This window comes from Rhagoletis pomonella, unplaced genomic scaffold (assembly GCF_013731165.1).
Source record: "Rhagoletis pomonella isolate Grant_MI unplaced genomic scaffold, Rhpom_1.0 Rhpom_scaffold_00008, whole genome shotgun sequence".
NCBI classification, from domain to species: domain Eukaryota; kingdom Metazoa; phylum Arthropoda; class Insecta; order Diptera; family Tephritidae; genus Rhagoletis; species Rhagoletis pomonella.
In genome coordinates this window covers 13,300,017-13,318,676 of record NW_023458562.1, presented here as the reverse complement: position 1 = coordinate 13,318,676, position 18,660 = coordinate 13,300,017, and the positions used below count along the sequence as shown (strand labels likewise).

The 18,660-nt window shown below is 37.2% G+C and overlaps 1 protein-coding gene across 6 annotated transcripts in view; it reads left to right on the top strand.

The window, feature by feature from the left end:
* Positions 1-18,660, top strand: part of LOC118744217 — a 240,237-nt gene that overhangs the window by 196,836 nt on the left and 24,741 nt on the right. For all 6 annotated transcript variants that reach the window (XM_036477081.1, XM_036477079.1, XM_036477077.1 and 3 more), the window contains one exon: positions 12,579-13,023. In XM_036477081.1, coding sequence (XP_036332974.1) covers positions 12,579-13,023 — 445 coding nt within the window. The remainder of the gene's footprint in view (positions 1-12,578; positions 13,024-18,660) is intronic.

Below are 18,660 nucleotides of genomic sequence, written 5' to 3'. Positions count from 1 at the left end.
ACTTAATTGCAAACCAATGTAGCGGAATGAAATTGTTGTAAAGAAAATTCTTCCAAATTACACAAATAAAGCGCAATAAAGCAAAACTCAACCGAAATTTTATAGAGCATGTATTCAACTTTTCTGAAAATATTTATCTTAAAATATTTAACTACACTATAATCAAGTCTTCTTTGTACAAACAGCTCAAATTTTTGTCCGAAAGTTTTCATTCTCTTATACATTAAAGGCACATCTTCTTCAAACTTTCACTTGCAACATCATTGCTTTCAGCCAAACCAATTTTAAATTCTTTAACATTTCGCTTTGTTATCTACACTACTTAGCACAGCCATTAAATCTGTAAATCCACTTGCGTTGCTGTAAGAAACTTTCACTCATTTTAAATCAACTACAAACTTTGACGTGCCAAAACTCAGTCAACCAAGGCAAACCAACTAACCGACAAACCAAATACAGCAACAGGAAAAAAAAGAAAGGCATTTGAAATAGCAACAGCAAATATTCAAGAGCAAACAGCAAATGGCAAAATTAGTTTGCAGTAAGCAGTACACACCAAGCGCCCCGTTCCCGTCCTCTATAAACTTCCCTTACAGTAACGCTACTGTTGAGCTTTAGTTGTAACTCAGTTACTTACCCCTTTGGTTATGTGTTGCACGCGCCACATAGCTGCACTTTAATTGCATTTTGCTTTCAACTTAAAGTTATAAGCCCAACACAGCAACCAATAACAACAAAATAAACTTATGCATTGCTGCAACATCAGCTCACCATTGGCTGATGGTGCATACAGCAAACTTTTCGTAGTTGACTTTCATTAGTGGTTTGTTGAACAGAGTTCGGGTGAGAGCAACCAGACCCCAAGTACGGAAGCCAAGCAAATACTTCACCCTTCTTTGTGTATAAAAAAAAAACAATGCCAACTTTGCATGCCACATTGATGTGGCAATTGAAATTTAAGTTCTGCCTTCCTACTCACATGTTGAAAAGCTGTGACAGTAAAGAAGTTAGAAAAGTAGAGTTCTTGTATCTATATTTACATATACCATACGTAACGATGAAGGTCTCACTTTGTTTGAGAGCTTGCGGTCACCGCCTGTTTTCTGGTCTAGAAGTTAGCCCGCAACACTGATGCAGCTATTTAGTTGACATGAACCACACATGCTCTCACGCAAATAGGACCTTTTTGTCAGTTGTCAAGAGTCGAAGGAATTGTATACTCTAGACATTTTCAAGGTAATTTTGGGCCACACTAGTATCAGAAGAACTGACCTTTTCTGATACCGCTGCCAACGGTAGTTGCTAAGCAATAGTAATAAACGATCTCTGGTATTTAGACCTGCAAAAGATGTGCAGTTTCGAGGAAAGTTTGAGATGGCTTCCACTTCTTCCTCATCCAAGCAGCAAACAAATTTAAAACCTGGCGTGACATTTAGCCTGAATGTATGAATCGGTCAATACATGCACCAGAACTCAGAGGTTCATCTTTGAAGACAACTTTTGATTGCTTCTGATCCATCCTGGGCTAAATTACACATTTCTTGGTCTCGTTCGGTTGACAAGAGGCTAATCTGACAAAGAGTAGTCCGCGTGTTCCAAGGTATCTTCACTCTCTGTTTTCTCGGTAAGTTCGACTCGAGGGCATCTGACTAGGACTGAGTAGGAAATATACAGATATTTCCCAAACAAGCTTTGAGGGCAGCGCAATTCGGTCCATGGCTCCGAGTGAAAAGAAAAAAAATGTGTACATCGATACTTCAACGTAAAAATTTCTAAAAAGAAATATAATAATACGAAGCCATCCAATATCTCAAAAACCACTCTACAAAAAGGCTATTAAATATAAAAGAAAGTTCGTAGTGATGCTACATACATTTGGAACCAAAGAATCGAAGCTAACAAACTTTGAGGCAATATTAAAAAAATATCGTCATCTCCTTAGAGAATTATAGTAGACAGTTTGACTCTGTGTCAAATGATGATAGTGGGTACTTGACCCTCGTAATCTTTTAGCTACACGGTTTCCTTAGGAGCTGTGCACTTCCTATACTTATTGTTATCCACCATACCAAGTTTGAGGCTGTGAGTGCAAGGAGGAGGAATACAGGCGTCACCTTACCTCGAGACTAGCTCAGAAAACAAATTACGATTCTATAACACAACCAGCTGGATAGAGAGAAAGTCCCCCACTAAAAAGAAGTATTATCACCGAAGATTCGGTACTACGAGTTGGCCAGGTAGCGTCTTCAGATCGCGTGCGTCGATGAGGCAGCTGCAAGTTCGTGCAGGAGAGATGAGTCAAAATCTAGTCAAAGCCTTCTGAATAGAGGGGCGAATACCTATTTGAAAATTCTGATAACGGTATGCCGGCATCTGATTCAACGGAGCCGTTAAGCGTTTTTTTGGATATCAAGGGCTTATATTCAATACCCTCTAGGATCACCACTTTCGGTTATTTTATTCAATATAGCCCTTGGATAAGTTAGCTCCATTATATTTTTTCTAAGACTAAGGACTTGCCGCAATTGGTCCATATCTTCAGGAGCTAAGATTTCGGTTTTTTAACATATGCAGAAAACTCAAATGTATACATCCAACCCTCTCAGTATATGACACCCCTATCCACTATACGGACACATTGAAAATATTGGGAATAATTTTTTACAATAAACTTACTTTTAAGCAGCACTTTTATAATGTAATATTAACTTACTTGCTCGACTAAATATTATAAAGTTTTTATCATCCACGTATTTCTTAGTTCATATAACTACAATGGTAAATGTAATAAGGGCTTTTATATAAGGAAAAATTTACTTTGGGCTCGTAATTTACGGACACTGTGCAAAAAACATCTTAAATTGCTAGAAACACCTTACCATTCAGCAGTCAGAAGAAACATAACCATGAGGTAAAGTACAACACAGATGCTCATCCCAAAGATTGTGCAGAAATTAGACTTTATTCTCTCACGTCGAATCCTGCTTTCAACAAAAAACCCGATGAAGCAAGCAATCAGCTTTACTTCGTATATTAAGCTACATCAAAGATTTGAACTCCTATCTACTCCGATGCCTACAAAAGTAAAAACTCTACCGCAAGGGAATTTGCCCAGTTCTATACTCATAAATGATCTGAGAGCTTATTTTCACAGTCGGTTCCAGATATGATACCGGCTGTTCTTTTGCGGTAACAAAAGGGCTTGGTATTAAAATTGTCGTCGGTGCTTTTCCCGCGTACTGCTCGGCATCTATAATTGCTAGAAGCTGCACGTTTCGCCTCTTAAAAACGAAGGAAATTTCCTCATATGCACGGAAAGTAAATCAGCCATCGAAGCCCTCTTTAACAATGCTAATTCGTCTCATATAATTTCGAAATCTTGTGAAATACTCTTTCGACACAAAAATACCATTAAAATTATGTGACCAATGATTTATGTGTTAAAAACTTAGTTTAACATAACATTTACATCTAAAGAACTGATATTTTCATTATTCTGCAAGCGTGAATTTTTAAGACATGCGTAGGTACTTAAAATTATTAACACTTTTAAAAATAGCTGTCAAAACAGTTTTTTTGCTCTCCTGAAAAATTGAGTTTTTGCAGATAGAGGGTATTGATATTAAAGTAGAGCATAGCCGAGTTCGGGGACGTTTAGGGCGTTTTGAAGATCAAGCTTATCCCAGGTCATGAGGTACCTAGAAGGCATAGGGCCCACATTTGACTAGAAAAGATCTAGGGCCTACATTTGACTATAGCCATGAACCGCAGTAAACGGGTGTACCTCCAATAGCTGTTAAACCCAAAAATCCGCATTAATTACTGGGTACCATTCACACAAAGGGTCATTGACGGGCGCACAAAAGCCCTCGAACCTTCTAAGTCTGAACGAAGAAGGCCCAAAGCCTCCCTATGAAAGGTGGATAAAAAGCTAGGCTTCGGAGTGAGAATAGCAAAACTTAAAAATTTTCCGATCAAAGTAACCGATTTTTGGGCGAAATTAAGCTAAAAGAAGATGCCAACGAGAAGGTCATCGAATATGCCCACCAGCATTCGGGAGAAACGACGCTACGTAATAAATAAAATGATAAAGCCGGTAGTTTAGGTAAATATGGAACATTCTAACATCGACTCGAAAGACAACTACATCAACACCATCAGTAGTCCTACCAGGAATCTTGAGTCTGATCATCCTATCGTCTCCACTCGTGGCATCTATACATAGTATTTGCAACACCAAGTAAGCTCATACACCATAGGACTATTCGCGATCCGGTGCAAATGGCCTAGCATCATTGCATTGCAAATTTGTATTGCAAATTATTTGCAATACACAAACAAAATACACGCATTTGCATTTGTCATGGCTTGACAAATTTGCAATACCGAAAATCCAAAGCATAAAAATGCTATGCATTGCAACTCTGGTTGACATTTCTATCAGTTGATTAAAAAAGTTTTACCATGACAGTTTAATAAAGGTCGCTCACAATCCATGGCATATTTCTGCAAGTGCATTAATTTGTCAGCTCTTATGCACCGAATCGCGAATAGCCCTCATATCTTACTGGCGGTGCGTGAGCAGTTTGTGTGATCTTGATATTTCCTATGGCGGTATGAATATTGGTACTCATGGGTCAGACATCAAGAAGAATGCTCGATTTGACAAGTTCATGAGCTCTTTTTTCACTTCAACACCTTTCTCCCAGGGATCGAATTAATTGCGGTGTCACTCTCACTGATATTTTGCTGCTTTGCTGGTAGATAGAATATGAAAGTAGAGCCTTAATGGTTGCCCAACTGCCACTTGGCGGACTTGTTTTCTGCAATTTCTCTGTCGATTTTCTTATTTCACAAATTTTAGCCTGAAAAATACTGTTTTTGTTCGTTTGCTTAAGGAAGCTGCAAATTTCCTCTTCAAATCAACAAATTGCAGCTCCTACTTCCTTCAAATAAGCATCGCCGCATCAACCATCTTTGCACCTTAACGCTGACCATCAACTCTTTAAACGGTCTCTCGAGACTCAGTTTTGGAGTCACATAATCTATTTGCGCTGTAAAAGATGACGCCACATGTCCGGAATATCAGCTGACCCGAGACTAAAGCCTAAAATTGTGTAGTGCGCCACTGTCCGTGCCCGTATTCTATTCTAAGTAAAAAATATATCCAAAACTTTCGAAGAAATATCTTTCTCTTGATGCCAATGCTTGGCTTTTAACTACTTGGTTGAGCGGTCAGTCTATGCCAAGTTATGCCTATTAAAGCTTACTCCAATAGCTTTCATTTTGATACCAAGATTATACATTTTTTATTTCCAATTTAAAATCAGATGACCACATTCGTAAATCTCACTAAAATTCATGCCAAAGCATTCAATCTCTCATAAATAACTCCGTAATACGCTCATCAACTACATAGTCGTTCACCATGCAGCATGAGAAGGGCGAATGTCACGTTCCTTGCATGCTAACAACAACAATACATTCATGTTTACCATACCATCGCAACTTTTAATTGCATTTAACTTACTCCACTCCGTTCACCGTTGTCGCTAACAATGTTGATCTGACTTGCAATATGCCAACAGCTGCGTGTGACACAACATAGCTACGCCATCCGCAACGGCAATGGATGTCAGCAGGCGTTGACAGCGCGCTCAAATGGTGTCTGATCGGCTCAACCAAGCGATATAATTCACAGCATTATTTCCTGCTTTTGCTGATTCAAACATTTCGGACATCACGCTGATTGTGCTTGCTTAAAGTATTCCACTCGTCGCACAGTGTTTCGACTATATGGAGGCAGATGGAAATAATAGTACACCTGCACCGATTTCACTGAAGCTTGACATGTGCTCTAGTTTTACTTAGAAATAGAGAATTATGAAATTTTGTAAAGGTGGAATAATTGCCACGCCCTCTACTCTTGTGGGCGGAAACATTAAATCTCGTCCGATTTCGATGAAATTTAGTTTGTAGTCTTTGTTTTATTAGAAAACCCTAAATATAAAATATGGGGAAGATTGGATTACTATAACGTTCAAAACTCACAAAAAATGTGGGCCCAGTCATTCAATGTGATGGAATTTTGGCTAATTTTTGTTTCCTGCTTTCCACTCTCATAAAACCGTGGTTATACAATAAAATGACTTAGGTGTCAATACTCGCTTTTTTCCCAATATCTGGTGGGATTTTTTCATTCTTTGAAAAATTCTTTTCGCCAAATTATGCAAAAAGAAGCTGAAAATCAAAAATTAAGAAAATCAAAAATTACATATATTTGCAAAGTCGCGCGCAAAGATCAAATTATATATAATCGAAAACTACATACAATTCTCTAAAATATTAGTCTAATTTCAAGTACCGGTCCTCACACTTTTTTTTACTAATAACACTGGTCTACAAGGGTTTTGCGAATAAGACGGGACCTGGTGTTTCCGAACGGATTTTTCGTGCTGAACACGAATCTGGGGTCCAAAACTTCCCATCACGTCACGTTTTCGAGAAAAAAGGGGTTGAAACCCCTAAAAACAGCGTTTTTGGCCATTTTTGATACACCCCCTGCTTTAAGGGTGCACGCGATCAATTCGGCATAGGGCTCATTCGAAAGGGCACGGTTTAGCCTTTAATTTCTGATATATGCAAAATTTGTACCACGTCAGGGTTCAGCTCTATAATTTTTCGAAAATGGCCAAAAACGCTGTTTTTAGGGGTTTCAACCCCTTTTTTCTCGAAAACGTGACGTGATGGGACATTTTTGACCCCGGATTCGTGTTCAGCACGAAAAATCCGTTCAGAAACACCAGCTCCCGTCTTATTCGCAGAAAAAAAGTTGAAATTTGTAGACCAGTGTAATCTTTAGCATCTACATTTCAAAGTAAATTTTTTGGTAAGAAAATAGGAAAATATCAAATAAATGATAAATACCTTCACCTGAATATTCCACCACTTTCTGTAATGGGTTCAGCGCCAAATGCAACTAAACTGATTAGTCGGTATCGCGCCCATTCCCGTATTTTTTATACCCGAGCGCACTTGTGCACAAGGGTATATTAATTTTGTTCATATAACGGTTGTTTGTAACAGCCAAAACGAATCGAGATAGATATAGACAAATGTATACATAAATGATCAGGATGAAAAAAGAAATCGATTAAGCCATGTCTGTCTGTCCGTCCGTGTGTCCGTCTGTCCGTCTGTCCGTGTACACGATAACTCGAGCAAAAATTGAGATATCCCAACGAAATTTGGTATGTAAGTTTCCCTTAATCCAAGGTAGGTTGGTGTTGAAAATGGGCGCAATCGGACTTTAACCACGCCCACTTCCCATATAACGGTAATTTCCAGAAATACGAAAACTGTATATCTTGGTAACCGCTGCACCAATTTCTTCCAAAGATGGCACAGTTGTTGGCCTTCGCACAACATACCAAATTTTTAAAATCGCTCGATAACCACGCCTACTTCCCATATAACGGTAATTTTCAGAAACTACAGGAGATTATTCACTCAAAATTGATATTTATAATAAGTTTTAGACTAAAAATAAGAATATTATAAATTTTTGGAAAATGGGCGTAGCCACGCCCACTTATGGTTACATGTGTATATCTTGGTAACCGCTAATTTCTTCCAAACTTGGTACAGTTGTTGGCCTGGGTACAGCATAAAAAATCGCCGAAACTTTTTAAAACCGGACAATAACCACGCCCACATCCCATATAACGGTAATTTAGAGAAATACAAAATCTTCGATAATCAGTAAATATTGAAGCTATTTATTCAAAATTGATGCTTGCAACAATTCTTTACCAAGAAATACGTTTATGGTAAAATTTTGGAAAATGGGCGTGGCACCGCCCACTTATGATCACATATAAGTATATCGGTAACCGTTCTACCAATTTGTACCAAACTCGGTGTGGTTATTGTGCTTGCCACATATAAGCAAAACGTTGAAGATTATTGAAATCAGACTAATATAACGGCCGCTTCTCATATAACGGTAAATTTCAGAAATGCTTGAAACTTCAATATTTCGAAATTGAAGGACGCCAATTTACTCAAAATTGATACACCCCGGCTTACCATCTAGCGGTAGGTTTCGGAAAGGTGAAAAAACATATATTTAATGCTTGCGCCGGGTATTTAATGTTCGGCTCCGCCCGAACTTAAACTTTCTTACTTGTTTGGAAATGTATCGTTCGTGAAGAAGGGGGGTGAGTAAATAATGTAAAATTTGGTACTTATGACTTTTACTATTCCCTCTCGAAGTCAAACCGATTTTTTTTATCAACTGTCACCATGACTTTTTTCTACCTGCCTCCATATAGTCGAAACACTGTGAGTCGTTTGCTTGTCGCTTTAGACTGCAAATGGCTTGCATGGCATGCGATGTTGCAATGTAGAGAAATTGATTTGTTGGATATTTTGGCATGTGCAGTGTGGAAAGCTTCAAAGATAAATGATTGCAACCGCATCGTACGAAGCGAATATTGTGTCAGCGGAGTTTTCTAGGAAACTAGTGTTGAAAATTTGCTGAGTGTTTGGAGGGAAATGCTTTCGACAAAAACTTACACAGCAGGAAAGCGCTGAACTGAAGCTAAATAGCTGAAACGAGCTGAAAAAACAGTACCAGTTTTATGTTTTGCGGACAACCTGGTAGAACTCTATAAGCCTAGAGATAATATGTGCACACAGCATATTATATAGTTAAAATTTCCCTAAATATTGCTGAATGGAGCTCACTGAGCTAATACTATAATTTTGGTAAAAGAATCAACTTGAAATTTCTTTTCCTAATTCATAACATGCAGCTGAATTCTGCTGAGGAGAGCTGAATTGAGCTTACATGTTACATTAGGAAATATTATAATATAATTTTGATTTATGCTTCACAATAGGCAGCTGAATTGCTTTGAAATAAAGAAAGTTAAGTTTAATGCAGACGTAGAACTGTGTGTGGTTTTAGGAGGGATTGGGAGTTGCTGACCCAACATGCGGCATCACAATGGGCCCTGAGCCTAAGTGTGTCTTATAGACGACCGCGACAACCTACCTACCTAGAACTGTTCAGAATAAAACTGAACTGTGCTGAATTAAGCTGAATGACGCAGTGCTATAAATCATAAAAGGCTCGAGATAATATTAAAAAATATGTACTTAAATTTGTGCTTAATGTAGCTGAATTGAACCAAATGAGCTAATGCAGTATGTTTGGTAATATAATAATCACCAAGTTGTTTTCTTTCGTGCAGCGGATTCGCGCTGAATGAGACTGCGAACAGCTGAGATGTTATATTAGCAAGTATCGGTATAAGCAACATTCAATTTAGAACTATACTTCAGAACATAAGTACAGCTGAATTGCATTAAAAGCATGCAATTAAGTTTTAATGGAGATATACAACTGTTCACAGTGAAGATTAACTATGCTGAATAAAGCTAAATTTACCAAGAGATCCTAATCAGGTTGCTTAGGGATGGCGGAGTGCTATAGCTAATATAAATCCGACATAATATTTAAAAAAATATTATGTACTTTAATTTGTGCCAAATGTAGCTGAATTGAGCTAATGCAGTATTTTTGGTTTTAGAATCAGCATCAAGCTGGTTTTTACCGTTCAAAATGTGAAGCTCGTATGCGCTGAATGAGGCTTAGAAGAGCTGAATCGATGTTTAATATTGCATTTTCAGATATTGGAATAAGTGGCATTTGACTACTAACTAAAGTTCATATTATGCAGCTGAATTACGCTGACCAATAGCAAGTTAATTCAAATTCAGCTAAAAAATAGCTTTAAATATACATAAAATAACATTAATAAAAATCTAATTAGTTTTATAAAATTTTTTTTTCAAAATAAGTTATTCAGATTTTCAGCACTCAATTCAGCTTATTTAATAAAGACAATAGCTGAAATTTTTAAAAAGCTGAACCGTTTTAAAACAGAGTGCGCACTTTTAATCTAAATACTTGTAGTATTCGCCAAGTAAGTTTTTATAAAATACGCTGAATAAGCCAGAACTTTGGGATATGAAATGCGTCTTACTCTACACCTACAATTTTAAGTACTGCTGAGCAATAATGAATGTCAGCTTAATTACCTTAAAATGTGCTGAAATAAGCTTGCGAGAAATACAAATTCCAACGGCAGTAATTTTACAAAAAAAGTGCTTGTCATTTAAAGCGCTCCTTATTGAATCAGCTGAATTGCTTAAAAGTGCGCTGAATTGAATCAATATATTGAGTTCAAACAATGCCCATCACCGCAATGTATAGCCAAATTCAGCTGCGTAAATTCTTTTAAAAACCTTTAACGTACGTTTACCTCAAACGCACCATCCACATCGATTTAATTAACAATCTTCGTCATTGTGACAGCGTAAATTGGCGCCCTTTAACACACAACTTGAGCAATTTGCTAAACTCAAATACAACTTAACCAACACAAACGCAGCAACGTCAACAGACGCAGCCAGGTGAAATACGAGACGGCTTGATAGTCGAGCATACATAAACATGGAGCCCTTAACTCGTTGTAAAGCGCTGCACAACAAGCATTACTGTTAAAATACGGTAATCAATCACTTCATTTAATTTAGGTCTTAAGTTGTGGCAGCTGTGACAAGTGGTTGGTTGTGGAATAGGGGTGCAGAAAAAGAGGAACACAAAATATTTGTAAAGTTTAAAAGTAAATAGGTGCGATTTAGTCCATGACTAGCTTGCCATGAAGGCAGATACTAAACAAGGGTTCAACTTAAGCTCTCACATGAGGCATTAAGTACTTACAAAATATTTTAAATGAGTCGAGAAAAGTGAAAAGTCAGAACGATGACGAGTAGGGCACTTTGACTATGGCCAACAGAACGGAGGAGCAATAGAAAAATGCTGACAGTAAATACACACACGCACAGCCTTGTGTCATGCATGACACACTTTTTTTTATTGATGATGACAATGATGCCTTGTGACACGTACGTGGCGGGCGATGAATGTGCCACGAAGTAGAATGCTTTATTGTTTTTCTTCCTAATTTGTTTTGTGTGTAACTTGACGCCAAGATGTCAACGGCTGAATGGAAAAGTGCAAAGGTCACCTGAATGTGTGCGTTGTTGTCGATCTTATGTGTAAATACACAAATGCAAATTAGGCACTCGAGTATTAAATTTAATTTTCACTTGAAGTCGTGCTTGGCAAAAAAAATTAGGTTTAATAGATATAAATTATTTTTGTATTCCTAAATCATTCCTTCTCATTCTACCTTTAAACAAAGATTTCCAAAGGTGAAAATACAAGTTTCGAGAATTGTTGAATTGAATTGGGTGTCTTTTATATGAGCTGAGAAAAATATTTATTCTCATTTTTATAGTAAAATATGTGCTGAATATGATTAAATGGCGCTGAATAGGCACGAAATGTTAAAAGCAAAGTATTTTTAATATATGTTATTATAAATATTTTTAGCCAAAGAGATATGCGGTGCTGAATTCAGTTAAGCTATGCTGAATTTCAATCGGCTCTTACTGCCATAAATACACGGCAATGGATTAGCCATACTACTTGGACTTATTATAAAATATAAGTGCTAAGTAAGTTAAAAATATGCTGAATACGCATGAGAAATTAAATGCACAGTACTTTTAATTTTTGCTTTATAAAAGATTTCTAAGCTCAAATGAATGCTCTGCTGAATTCATTAAGTCGTGCTGAATATGAAATAAATCAGTTTTTAACTATGACAAATGCGAGCATAAGACAAGAAAGTTGTTGTCTAATAACTAAGCAATACCAATTGCCGAATTTAATTAGGTTTCGTTTATATTAGCTTATAAAGATCAAATTCGCATTGATTAAAAAGAGGAAGGCTGGGAAATTTATTTTTCCAATTGCGAAATACATTGCTTTGCTGAATATGATCAGATGGCGCTGAATATAAACGAAATCTGAAAGGCAGTGTTTTTTAATATTTTTTATCAAAAATGTTTTCAGCCAAAACAATATTTTGTGCTGAATTTAGTTAAGATATGCTGAATTGAAATCATCTTTTACTGCGACAAATACAATGCAATAGAATAGCCATACTAATTACTTGCTTAATAAAACAAAGTGTTTTTAGTTTCAGCGCCAGAGAGGTACTGAATTGAAAAAAACAGTTTGCTGAGTCAAAAATCTTTAAATGTTGTTGTGCTGCATGTATAGCAGTGTAATTTTCCAGCTAAAATATATACAAATAAATTCATGGATGGCGCAAAAATTGTGCTGAATTTAATTTTAGTGTGATATGTTTTGACAATAGATACAAAACTAATACTTTATAACAATCAAAGAATATTTTTAAAAGTCTTATCACCAAAATGGCGGAGTTTACACAAAATTTCAGCTGCTGAACTGAGAGTGCTGAATATAATAAACACTAAATATTCAACAAATGCATTTTGGTCACGTGTAAAAAATAATTTATTAAACGATCTACCTGCTAAATTTTGACCCAAAAACAATTCGTATATTACACATCACTTCCAAACACTACATCCTCGCTTAACATTTTAATTCTCCATTTCAATTTAATTTCTAGGTATTCGTCGAGCGAAATTCCTCACAAAACCTCTGCCACCGGAGATCAGCACATTAGTAGCCGGCGAACGAGATATAACCTGTAGACATGATTTATTATTACAACAAAACGATGGCAGTGGTGGCGTTAGTTGTGGCATAAATGGTGGAAATAATTCAACAAATACTACCACAACAGCAACACAATCGGCTACAACAACACCAACCACTTCAACATTGAATGCAACAAATGCAACTTCCATTGCGATGTTGACAGCTGGATTGACAGCAACAGCAACAGCAACAACATCAATAGCGGCGGCGACGTGTAGCGGTAATCCGCCAACAACAACAGCAGTTACCACACAATTGGGTGCTTTGATGTCGGGCCCAGCGTCTATGGTTGGTTCGAATGCAACTGTCGACATAATGGAGGATGAGGAAGAGCATGAACAGCAGCGTTTGGGGTAAGCTATAAATCTGATTGTTTATTGGTGTTGGTACTTTTTTTTTGTGGGGAATGTTATGCATTTTAAATGGTTTATTTGTATGTCTGATTGCGTATTTTTGGCAGCAAGGCTGTTAGTTGGCAAATGGTTTTTGCTGAATATTGCTGAATGGCGGCAGAAAGGGCTGAATAGTGGTGGAAAGTTTTTGTTGAGGATAACAAGTGATTGAATTGCAAGATATGAAAGCATTTTATACTCTTCACTGCTTAAGAAATTAATTAAAAGTTGCTGAATTATTCTGAATTGCGCTGAATATAGTTGGTTTGATTTTAGGTGGGTTTTGGTGGTACCTTAACGCATGAGAAATTTACACAACTCACCTGCGGAATCATGTAAAAGTACGTCCAGCAAATTTGTTAACATTTTGGTTTTATAACAAAAACGTTTGCGCGTATTTAAATCTAGCTTTTTATTTTAATAGGCTGCCTTTTGTAGGTTTGAACTTAGAGAAAACATATTTTTTTGCATTTTATGAAAAGGCAGGAATGGATCCGCTGCTGAATTGCGCCAATAGATTTCGACTTCAAACAAATGCATTTTATGAAGTTAAAGGGAAAAACTGCTGCTGAATTGCACTGTAGTGAGCTGAATAACATCACAGTGTGTATAGTCAGATTGTGCTATTTCACGAAACTAAAATTACGTATCTTATTTGATATTTTAACTGAACTCTTGGCCTCTCTTGAAATTAATGCTGAGTATCGAACTCTTTTAAGTTAGTCGCTTTCGCCTCAAAAAAGGGAAAACGCCCTTAGGTGCTTACAATATCCATCGTCCTCTCCGGCAGTTCGTTCACTTCGTCAGCTTTTAAGCGCATCATTCTGAATCAGATCCCACATATATGTAAAGGCAGTTTTCACATTAGATCGCCAATAGCTTCTTACGTTAAATAATAAATCCGACCATATATCAAAATTCTAAGCAAATCCAACAAATTATTTTAGATGTTTACTTGAGAAATTGCCTGCCACCAGGAGATATTTCGTGCCCTCTTGCCCCTTACAGCACCTCTGTCAATCCCAGCTCCCTTAGGAAATCAAGTAGATTGTTTGGCAACATCGAGTGCATGTGTTTCGGCTGTCGATTTAGTGCCTCGAGATATTTCTCTCGTCTCCTTGCAACTGAATCGCATTTCTGGGGTATGTGCCCAGAAAATTCAGCTTCTCTATCACAAAAACGGCATGAATCGGTGGACCGAATCCCAAGTTTTTATAGGTGACTCCTTAATCAGCAATTTTTAAAATTCTTAGCTTTTGGTAGGTTAATGAGCTTATCATGTCTTTTCCTATTGTATACCCCCAATAGCTTGTTGGTTTCACGCTGCCCAGAGACTTAGTTCCACTGCAGTTCTTTTTGATAGTGTGTGATTCTATTGCAAAGAAGCAATCGAGCCTATTGGTGTTGTTACTGCGGCTTCCCTAGCAAGCTTGTCTGCCTCTTCATTTCCCTATGTGCTTTTGTGGCCCGACACCCAGGAAAGGAAGACATTTTTTCTCCCTACGTACTTCAGAACCCGTGCAGACTTGATTTCATAAGAATGAAGAGTAATGAGTGCATCCCGACTATCGCTTAGTATTTGGACGTTTTCGCTGCAATATTTTCACTGAAAATTAATCCCTGCTCACAGGATTATGGCGTGAACCACCGATTAAAATATTCTAGGCAGTTTGACCATGGGAACCAAAGATGCCGGCTCTAATGCCCACATGTGTTTTTGAGCCATCTGTGTTCCAAATAAGAGAGTGCAGCTAGAAATATTTAAGGATGTTAGTATCGGCTCAGCTTGCTGTTTTGAAGTGCCTTTAGAAGCTAATAATGCTGCTGATATCCCCTCGCGGGAATTGAGTTATGGGTATCTATTCCCCGAGAGATACCATTTTAGGAGATGTTACTATCCTCTCTCTCTACCCCATGTTTCTCTAGTGAAGTTTATTAGGAATCGTTTGAATGCCAGCTCTATACCAATATGCAGCAGCGTAAAATCAAGAATAGCTTCCATTTCTGCCATAGGTCAGGTGCACATTACGCATGTGATAAACACACATGCGAGACGTTGTAATTTCGTGAGTAAGCGCCTCAAAGTCACTCGGTTGACTATCGAGCCCGATACCACCGCTCGTCAGGTTATCATTGGTTTGACAATCGTGGCATACACCCATCTGAGTACCTGATTTCCCAAGATTTTCCTGCAAGATGTTTTCATACCATTAGTGCTCTTGTGGATTTGGATGTCGCCATATCAACGTGTTTCTTCCACTACAGTTTTTGTCGAGCGTGATGTCCAAATATCCAAAACAGTGCTGACGTCTATGCCATTCAGAGTCATGGTCCTCATTCCCGTTAGGATTCTTCTTCTAGTGAACGGGATGATGGCTGCTTTCGTTGGGTTTATGTTGATACACACATTTACACACTACTCTTTTCTTATCTTTAATCTCCTTTGGATTAAGTTACATAGAGTGTTGTCAAACTTGCTGCTCCTTGCTAGTATGACTATATAATTCGCATAGCTCCGGAATTAGATTCCATTCTCCAATAGCATTTGCAGGACTTCGTCTAATACTAAACTCCAGAGGAAGGAGATAACTAAAATCTTTTAGATCTTTTGTGAAACAGAATAAAACGCCGAAATATTTACGTGCTAAAAATCACTGCAGTAGCCTGAGTTACTTGGAAATCTATATTTTTTTTTGTTTACCTTAGTCTTACCAATATTCGCTTTTAACTATTCATAAGTAGCTTTTAGTACTTCTTCTTCTTCTTGATTGACGCTGTACCCGTCTAAGCGCTTCTGGCCGTGTCCGCCAATGCACGTCAGTCATTTCTTGCGCCAATTGGAAATGCGATATGAAGCCAAGTCCTTATCCCCCTAATCTTTCCAACGCAGAGGAGACCTTACACTTCTTCTGTTACCAGCATCGCGGCCCGCCTTCTGTTACGTTTAGTGCTACTCTTCGAAAGTCTGCTGTATAAGTTTAAAACTAGCTGAATTCACTTCAAGTGCAATGCGGATAACTTTGTAAAGTTATTTGGAGTTTTATTTAACTTAAATACTTTATTAACATTTGTTAGCAAATTACAAAGTCTACAAACTAAACAAAATTCAGTTTTTATCTAAAAATTTGCACCATACTGCCTTTAATTGGCGCTTATGAAGCCTGAATGCCGATAAATCGCGCTGAATAATCTACCATTTGCCAAAAAGAGTTTGCAAAAAAACTGATAGCAAAATTAAAAAAATCGGGCTTTGAATATACATATCCTTTTCGGTGTTAACAACCAAAAAGGAGAAAAAAAGCCAACCCTTCGGTGGTAAACGAAACGAAATTACAACAAATCAATAACAAAGTACAAACATTCAGCGTTGCGTACGTTGACGCTCATGCAAATTGAATTGATTTCCCTTTTTGCTTTGGTCAGCCAACGAAAAAAGGAAAAATAAGTAGGAATACATACAGTTGAATAAGAGCGTGTATTTTAAAGCAAAAAAAAATAGTGTCTAGCAAAACGATGACTGCAAAATAAAAATAAATAAAGGCGAAAGTAAATATTTTGTTCGCAAACCGTATTGTGGTGCCGCTTATAAAGCGCCCAACTCCGGTACGTTGATAAATTTGTCGTAATCACAGAGCCGGTATGTTTAACTGTCCGGCCGGGTAGTGTTTCCTGGTGGCTTGCCCTTTTTACCTTCGTCTTTTTCTTTTAGCTCCTGTTTTTGACGTTTTGTACTTAAATTCTTCTTTTTTTGCGATACAAGTTTCGCATTTCCTTTTATTTTTTCCAGTTACCATGCCAAAAGTCGCCGGCCTGTTGTTACTTAGCAGACAACTTGATTTATATAGTGGCATATTTGGGGTGGCTACAAAAATCAGCTTGGAGCATGAGAGGCAATTTTTTAGAGGCGGAAAGAAATTTGTTAGTATATTTTTTCAATAACCGGTGCTAAATATGTATCAACTAATGGAATCAAAATAGAAATAGAGATAAAAATGTCAGAGGCGATGAGAATAAAGAAGCATATCTACATTTTGGAAACAAATTTAGATATTGGCTTCAAATGGTTAACTATGTAGAAAAGTGCTTGTTATAGCCAGAGTAGCTTAAGTTACGCAAGGAAGTATTCGTTCCTTCACACAATTAAATAAATTAATATAAAAGTCTTCGAAAACTTAAAAATATTTATCTCGCTGATAATTATTTTGAAAATAATTTTATTATTCTTCTTTGGAAAACTTTTTTAAAACTCCACCATGAAATAATTATTATTCTGAGACAGACAGAAAAAAATCTAAAAATTCTGGCTTCTGTTGCTCTAATAAAGAACCCAATATACATTTTTCTTTAATATCTTTAACGTACGAACAAAAAGAGCGTAACACAGTGATCACTTTTAGATCAAAGGCTCTACACAAAGTGGATGAAAAGACTTTCAAATGTTTTATAAACTCATGTTGTAGACCACCTAATATCCTAATAAAATTGCATTACCATTTGGAAACTAATAACAAAGCAACATTTTGCGATACGAAGCCTCGCCTTCTGGACTCTTTTGGTCTAATAAGAGATTTTAAAACTATTTTATAGAGCAAAATGGTGGAATATTTTCACTTCAGTTTTGCGCAAGTAAACCACTATAAAGCTCTTATAGACATTTTTTTTGTTATCCAGTTACTACAGCCTCTAGACTAAACCATCCGCTATCTCATACCCCTTTATTCTCTTGTGTAAATACATTCAAGGTGCCTTAAGTGCCGCCTGGCTGTCGCTAAGGATCATGATTATCTCACTACGGTGGTATCTACGTAAGTTAATCTCTGTATACCGGTTTATGGCGTATACTTCCGCTTGGTAGATGCTCTGGTTGTGCCCATGGGCACGGATGTCCTCATTCTGCGACCATACCATAAGTAGCTGTCCCAATGCCTTCTGGTGTTTTGGAGCGGTCAGTGTACCACCGTGGGGACTAATATGATTCCATATAGGGGCCGCAATTTTTGATGTCAATGTATTTAGTTAATGGTAACCCTATAGATTCCTCAGGCCCTATTTGCCTGATAGTTCTAAAATGCAACAGCATACCAAGTTCACATGAAAGCTCTTCACCCTCCAGCGAACAATAGCTCTCACTGGTATCATTTCATACCGAACGGCATAGGCATAACATAGAAATGTGAAATTTATGTAAAATAGTTAGCCTAGTAAAAACACCAGTGGCCACAGGGTCTGGCCTTATTAAATGTGAACTAACATAGTATAAGACCAGAGTACAGAGCTTCATATATAGTATAATCAAGGCATTAAAGTTTTGTGGTTAATTACCTCACAGTTTTCAAATTGACTTTCTAGACTCAGACCAATACTCCCAACATTTGCATACCGCTAGAACTTCTGTACTATTTAAAGCATTGTAGTTTCTCGCTTAATATCATACCAAAAACATGTTGCTTTTTTTGCGCCAAACTTTATGAGATTATTAAATAGCCACGATAAGCCCACGTACAGCTATTCCATCATTTCTAAAATACTTGTCGGCGAATTCAGCGTGCATGCATAATTGGTTGGGTATTTTTTTTTTTTTTTTTTTTTTTTTTTTTT